The 7756-nt window shown below is 55.4% G+C and overlaps 1 protein-coding gene across 1 annotated transcript in view; it reads left to right on the forward strand.

Annotated features, from left to right (window-relative positions):
- Nucleotides 1–5900, forward strand: part of CDR2L (cerebellar degeneration-related protein 2-like) — a 17432-nt gene extending 11532 nt beyond the window's left edge. The window contains exons 3-5 of the mRNA XM_011976247.1: nucleotides 814–962; nucleotides 1537–1701; nucleotides 3300–5900. Coding sequence (XP_011831637.1) covers nucleotides 814–962; nucleotides 1537–1701; nucleotides 3300–4191 — 1206 coding nt within the window. The 3' untranslated portion in view covers nucleotides 4192–5900. The remainder of the gene's footprint in view (nucleotides 1–813; nucleotides 963–1536; nucleotides 1702–3299) is intronic.
- Nucleotides 5901–7756: the final 1856 nt, after the last annotated feature.

Here is a 7756-nt window from a genome sequence, read left to right on the forward strand (position 1 = left end):
ACAGGCATGAGCCACCATGCCCAGCCTGAACAACCATTTTTAAGCCCCACTCAGCTGAAGACAAATACATCAAAGCAAACTTGTCCTTAGAAGGGGAGAAGAGGCTGGGCGTGGTGGCTCATGCCTGTAATCCCAGCACTTTGGGAGGCCAAGGTGGGTGAAATACTTGAGCCCAGGCAACGTGGCAAAACCTTGTCTCTACAAAAAATACAAAAATTAGCTGGCTATGGTGGCATGCACCTGTGGTCCCAGCTACTTGAGAGGATGAGGTGAGGATCGCTAGAGCCTGGAGGTGGAGGCTGCAGTGAGCCGTGATTGTGCCACTGCACTCCAGCCTAGGCAACAGAGCAAGACCCTATCTTAAAAATAAATAAATAAAATAAAAAAGATTTTAGAAGTTTAAGAAAAAAAAAAAAGAGGCTGGGGTGGTGGTGCACGCCTATAATCCCAGCACTTTGAGAGGCAGAGGCAGGCAGATCACTTGAGGTCAGGAGTTCAAGACCAGCCTGGCCAATATGGTGAAACCCTGTCTCTACTAAAAATACCAAAATTAGCCAGGCATGGTGGCGGGCACCTATAGTTCCAGCTACTCAGGAGGCTGAGGCAGGAGAATCACTTGAACTCAGGAGGCAGAGGTTGCAGTGAGTTGAAATCATGCCACTGCACTTCAGCCTGGGCAATACAGCAAGACTCTGTCTCAAAGAAAAGAAAAGAAAAGAAAAAAGACAAAAAAAGAAGTAGGAGGAGGGTCTAGGCAGAGACATTTGCCCCTGCCCAATTCCAAAAGGTTACTCAATGTGCTTCCACCCCCAGTACCTAACCAAGCAGCTGGACACGCTGCGGCACGTGAACGAGCAGCACGCCAAAGTCTACGAGCAGCTGGACCTGACAGCCCGGGACCTGGAGCTGACCAACCACAGGCTGGTGCTGGAGAGCAAGGCCGCCCAGCAGAAGATCCATGGGTGAGGGCCCGGGTGAGGGCCGGGGGGCGGGCGAGGGAGAGCCCCAGGGCTGAGTGTACACAGGAGCCCATGGACTGATGGGTGTGACTTGTGCATGTCTCCCTAGGAAGCTGGGATGGGAGTGAGCTTGTCCTTGTGGATTTTGTGTGGTTTAACATTCAGGCCGCAACCTTGCTTTAAGCACCAACTGTGCGCTAGGCTCTTTTTTATACACTGGGGATGCAACGATGGGGAAACAAAGGCATTGTCCTGCCCTATAAGACCTCACAGCCTGGAAGAGAAGGCAGGCATGTAAATATTTTATGGCAGTGCAGGACAATAAGTGATAGAGGAGTGACAAGGAACTGAAGTGGCACAGAGGAGAAGTCATCAGCTCGCCTGAGAGGTATAAAAGAAGGGCGGGTCCTTGGGCATGCAGAGAATTCCCCACCCTACCTCAGGACCAGACAGCGGCTCAAGGGTACCTGTCTACCTCCTACCCAACGTCCCTCCATCTTCAGGGAGCCAGGGCTGCCATGAGGCAAACTGGCCCCATCCCCTTAAAGTCCCTGTGTGTCCACCGCCCCACCCCCAGGCTGACGGAGACCATTGAGCGCCTCCAGGCCCAGGTGGAGGAGCTGCAGGCCCAGGTGGAGCAACTAAGAGGCCTGGAGCAGCTGCAAGTGCTCCGGGAGAAGCGGGAACGCAGGCGTACCATCCACACCTTCCCCTGCCTCAAGGAGCTATGCACCAGCCCCCGGTAGGTGAGAGTGCTCCTTGGTGTCTCTGGGATTGTCAGCTATGGGAGGAAGGAGAGGCAGCAGACAGCAGGGTGCTGTTGGTGCATCATCCAGGCCATCAGAGAGACTGGGCCTGTTGCCCAGTCTAATGACAGTCATAGCAGCTGGAGTTTACTGAGCCCTGGCTGTGTGCTGCCACTATGCTGATACAATTTTTCTTTTTTTTTTTTTTTTTTTTTTTTTTGAGACGGAGTCTTGCTCTGTCACCCAGGCTGGAGTGCAGTGGCGTGATCTCGGCTCACTGCAAGCTCTGCCTCCCGGGTTCACGCCATTCTCCTGCCTCAGCCTCCAGAGTAGCTGGGACTACAGGCGCCCACCACCACACCCGGCTCATTTTGTGTGTGTGTGTGTGTGTGTATTTTTAGTAGAGATGGGGTTTCACCATGTTAGCCAGGATGGTCTCAATCTCCTGACCTCGTGATCCACCCGCCTCAGCCTCCCAAAGTGCTGGGATTACAGGCGTGAGCCATCGCACCTGGCCTAAGCTAATATAATTCTTTTTTTTTTGAGACGGAGTCTCGCTCTGTCACCCAGGCTGGAGTGCAGTGGCCGGATGTCAGCTCACTGCAAGCTCTGCCTCCCGGGTTTATGCCATTCTCCTGCCTCAGCCTCTCGAGTAGCTGGGACCACAGGCGCCCACCTCCTTGCCTGGCTAGTTTTTTGTATTTTTTAGTAGAGACGGAGTTTCACCGGGTCAGCCAGGATGTTCTTGATCTCCTGACCTCGTGATCCGCCCATCTCGGCCTCCCGAAGTGCTGGGATTACAGGCTTGAGCCACTGCGCCCGGCCAGCTGATATAATTCTTATGGCAACACTGTTGGGGGTGTTTTATGATGCCTACTCTCCAGATGATAAAATTGAAGCACAGAGGTTGTGTGTCTTATCCAAGGTCACCTGTTTAGTAAGAGGTTCAGCCAGGATGCTAACCCAGGAGAGGTAACCCACTGTGCTTTTCAGTTCCCATTAAATCTAAGACCAACCACTTAATAATGGAATAATACATGCTTCATATGTAGTGGGTGTTTCAATAAGGGTCCTGGCAGGAAACAGTCTCTTACACAGAGTAATGGAAAAGTAAAATGAAGAAGAGGTGTGGGCAGGGCGTAGGGAAACCACAGGGACACTATAGTGCCCCAGGGTTGCAGCAGAGTGGAGCTGCCACCAGGCCTAGGCCTCAAAGAGCAAGGGGGAAGGGAGGTTACCGGCACCTAGAATGTATGGAGAAGGCTGCCTGGTCACCATTAACCATGGAGAGCCCAAGGAAGACACACTCCACGGCCTCTGCTCCCCCCTCGGATCTCTAGCCAGTGCTTGCCATGTGCCAAGCTCAGGGGAGAACCAAGCGACCTGGCAGAGGTGGTCCGTGGTGGTCAGCCTCCAGGGGCAGAGAGCAGGGGGAGAAGGGTGGAGGAGGGTGGAGAGCCAACGGAGAGGGGCAAACAATTTCAGCCCAGAGAACAAGAGAGATGTAAGGGCTGGGCTTCTCAGCCTTGGCCGTGACCGTGACCACTGCCCTCTCCTCCTCCCCCACCCCGCTCGGGCTTCCACTCCCCGCCAGGTGCAAGGATGCTTTCCGCCTACACAGTTCCTCCCTGGAGCTGGGCCCGCGGCCCCTGGAGCAGGAGAACGAGCGGCTGCAGTCCCTGGTGGGGGCGCTGCGCTCCCAGGTGAGCCAGGAGCGGCAGCGCAAGGAGCGGGCAGAGCGCGAGTACACCGCGGTGCTGCAGGAGTACTCCGAGCTGGAGCGCCAGCTGTGCGAGATGGAGGCCTGTCGCCTGCGCGTGCAAGAGCTGGAGGCAGAGCTGCTGGAGCTGCAGCAGATGAAGCAGGCCAAGACCTACCTACTGGGCCCGGACGACCACCTGGCCGAGGCCCTGCTCGCACCCCTCACGCAGGCCCCTGAGGCTGACGATCCCCAGCCCGGCCGCGGGGACGACTCAGGCACCCAGGACGGTGTCTCCTCACCTGCCGCCTCCCCAGGCCATGTGGTGCGCAAGAGCTGCAGCGACACTGCGCTTAACGCCATCGTGGCCAAAGACCCAGCCAGCCGGCACGCGGGCAACCTCACACTGCACGCCAACAGTGTGCGCAAGCGGGGCATGTCCATTCTGCGGGAGGTGGACGAGCAGTACCACGCGCTGCTCGAGAAGTACGAGGAGCTGCTTAGCAAGTGCCGGCAGCACGGGGCCGGGGTGCGGCACACCGGTGTGCAGACCTCGCGCCCCATCTCCCGGGACAGCTCGTGGAGGGACTTGCGCGGGGGTGAGGAGGGCCAGGGGGAGGCCAAGGCAGGTGAGAAGAGCCTAAGCCAGCACGTGGAGGCTGTCGACAAGCGGCTGGAGCAGAGCCAGCCCGAGTACAAGGCGCTCTTTAAGGAGATCTTCTCCAGGATCCAGAAGACCAAGGCTGACATCAACGCCACCAAAGTCAAGACGCACAGCAGCAAGTGACCCTCGCCCGGCCTGCAGCCTCCCCCAGGGTGGAGGCCGTGGGGTCCCTCAGGCCTGGGCGGTGCAGCTTCCAGAGAGCCAGCGCCCTTTAGCGGCCTGCCACCACAGCACCCGACCTCCTGATCCGGAAGCACGCAGCATGTTCCCTGCTGAGCCGAGGCAGCCCACGTGTTCTGCCTCCCAGGAGCCCTTGGCCACCTCGCGCCAGCCCAAAGGCGCAGCTCAGAGTTCAAAGCCAAATGTCCCCACTACCCCAGGGATCCCCCAGCTCCCCCAGCCCCAGGCTTCCTGACCCTGCACCTCACCCTCAGACTGGTGGCCAGGCTTCTGAAAAAGCCATTCTGGATCAGTTGGCTGTTTTTTGGTTAAGTTTGTTTTTTTCTAAGAGATTTGCAATGCAAGGTCTCCTTGACCCCTTGCCACAACTGGAAACACTTGAAAGGGGACCCCAGGGCCAGCTGTTTCAGGGGTTTCCTGGACCACCCACTGCTTCTCCCCAGCCCTGATGTGCTGACATTCCCTTAGTGCCAGCTGTCCCACCCCCAAGGTCCTGACCAGGTCAGAGATGTCCCCTGCCATGCAGATCAGGAAGCCTCAGCTGGGCCTGGAGTGTCCCTGCTCCAGCCCAGCCAAGGACAGGTTTCTCCCTGGATACTCTTGGCCCACCGCAGATCTGTAGCCAGTCAGAGGAGGAGGAGAAGGAGCCCCTCAGCAGACTGATGCAGTTTCGCTCAGAGCCGGCCTCCTTGGCTTCCAACCTCGGAAATGCCTGCTGGGCCTTAAGCTTTCCAGGGGCCGGGGCAGTGGGGAGCCCTCATTCCTTCACACCGCCTCCAACTAATCAAGCTTGGCCTCTGACTCCCCTCTTTGTGCTTGCCCCCATCTCAGGGACCATGATGTCTCAGTCACTCCAGGCTCCTCACAGGCCAACCCTGGCACAGGTCATGTCTGCAGTCCCCAGAATGTTCTGGACATGCACCACCAGCCAGTGGTCCCAGTGTCCACCCCTGCCTGCCCTTCACTGGGGACTGGGGTTTTCACCCCATGCTGCATCCTGTTGAATTGGGATGGGGCTGAGGAACATGCTCCCTCCCTCCCTCCCTCCCATAAAATGCCTGCTCTTAACTTCCCACCTTTGTGGGGGGCTTTTGAGGACCCAGCTGGATCAGGGGTTTTGCTTCAAGATGTCAGAAAGTCAAGGTTCAGCTAAGAGACACCCAGGTCCCCAGCTTGCCCTGAGCAGCTTCTGGTTCCTTCTGCCACCCTTTCTGAGACCCTAGAAACTAGAGGAGCCATACAGTCAGTGGAAGGCAGGGGCCCTGGCCTCTGTACCGGGAGCCCAGTGGGAACCTTCATGCCTTATTTATTTCTAATGGGTAAAGGGGTTTTCTTACCAAGCATCCCTGACCTCCTGGAGACACCACCTGCTTTCTGGGCGGCACTGTGATGGGAGCTGGTGGCGACTGTGTCCTTCTGTACATGCAACTGGGAAATTTGTCCTTTGAGGCTAGGCAGCTCCCTGCCCTACGTGTGTCTCTGTTATCTGGGCAAAAGGAGTGTGGAAGGGTCGGGGGAAGAGCTCCAGCCTGTTTGCTCCCCAGCTCTGTAGTGGCAGACCAGCGTCACCTTTGAAGTATACGTGAGAGAAATATATTTACAAATGCTTTATTCTCTTCTTTAATAAAAAATGCACCAGTATTCTAAAAGCAGAAATGGCCCATCACTGTGCATCTCACACACCTGCCTCGCATCACGCCCAGCCGTGGGAGAGGGTAGCATCCTGGGTCCCACTTCCCTGAGACTGAACAGCTCCAAATAGCAGCCTCTGGCAGAAGTTTCTATATTTATTGAGGGCCAGCTAGGGATACATGGTGAACAAGCCAGCAGGGCCTCTCTTCCCTTGGAGTTTATATTCTTGTGTGGGGAGATCCACCCAAAATAATTAAACAAAAGATGTAGCATGATGGAAAAATCAGGGCAGGAGGGTAGTGCTACCTCTCAGCTAGAGCACCTGGGTTCAACAGGGTGAACCAAGTTTAAAAAAAAAAAAGAAAAAGAAAAATCGACCTGGCACAGTGGCTCATGCCTGTAATCCCCGCCCTTTGGGAGGCCACAGTGGATCACTCGAGCCCAGAAGTTTGAGACCAGCCTGGGCAACATAGCAAGACCCCCTCCCTCTACAAAACATTTTTTTAAAATTAGCAGAGCAAGGTGGTGTGTATTTGTAGTCCCAGCTACTCAGGAGGCTGAGGTGGGAGGATCACAAGCCTGGGAAGTCAAAGCTGAAGTGACCTATGATCGCACCACTGCACTCCAACCTGGGCAACAGAGCGAGACCCTGTCTCAAAAAAAAAAAAAATCATATCTAGATATATAAATACAGCACATGAAGAGATATACAGTGTTACTAAAATTCCTGGGGGAGCAATTGGGAGAAAGTGTCTAAACAGGCTCTTTGAGGTGGGAATGCGGAGCAATCATGGGAAAAAAAGATTGAGAAATGCTAAGCGAGGGTGGTCGGGGTACCTCTGGAGAGGTGATGATGAAGCTGAAACCAGAAGGCTGGGGAGGAACCAATGGGAAGACCAGTGGAGGCCCAGGGAGCAGCTGGGGCAGTGGGGGGCGGGGCCAGGACAGAGGGTGGAGGCCAGGCTCCCAAAGCACCCAAAGGTTCAGGGGAGCTCGGGCCTCCTAAGTGCAATGAGAAGCCATGGCAGTGAGTCCAGGGCCAGACTGATACCCTGAAGGACCATGAGGGGTGGGGAAGCTGACCTGCCTTTGGTGAGCCACCCATTGATGACACAGGACAGTCACAGGAATGACAAGAAGGCTATCTCCTGGTGTTTTTCAAGCTGATAAACCCCACATCTCTCTTCCATATACATGAAAAGCCTCACCACTCCCATTCTTCCTCAGACATCCATCTCCTCCCCATGTTATAGAGAGAACGGTACACAGAGGGGCTCATCTTCTGGAGGAGTCCCTGTCACCAAGATTCCGCCAGCCTCCCTCTTGTTCTGGAAGTGCCATCAATCCATTGGGTTTTTTGTTCTCCTCAATGCAAATGATAGGCCGGGCGCGGTGGCTCACGCCTGCAATCCCAGCACTTTGGGAGGCTGAGGCGGGCAGATCATGTGACATCAAGAGTTTGAGACCAGCCTGGCCAACATGGTAAAACCCTGTCTCTACTAAAAATACAAAAATTCTAGCTATTTAGGAGGCTGAGGTGGGAGGATCACTTGAACCGGGAAGTAGAGGTTGCAGTCAGCCGAGATCGCACCACTGCACTCCAGCCTGGGAGACGGAGCGAGACTCCATCTCAAAAAAAAAAAAAAAAAAGCGAAATGATAGCACTTTTTCAGACTTCCCATGCTCCACCCAACCCTCTCCAGATTTAGTAATGTCCATCCTGAACTTAAGAATTGCTGTCCAAGAAAAAATTAGCCGAGCGCGGTGGTGGGCACCTGTAGTCCCAGCTACTCGGGAGGCTGAGGCAGGAGAATAGCGTGAACCCGGGAGGCGGAGCTTGCAGTGAACCAAGTTCGCGCGACTGCACTCCAGCCTG

This window comes from Mandrillus leucophaeus, unplaced genomic scaffold (assembly GCF_000951045.1).
Source record: "Mandrillus leucophaeus isolate KB7577 unplaced genomic scaffold, Mleu.le_1.0 Scaffold1, whole genome shotgun sequence".
NCBI classification, from domain to species: domain Eukaryota; kingdom Metazoa; phylum Chordata; class Mammalia; order Primates; family Cercopithecidae; genus Mandrillus; species Mandrillus leucophaeus.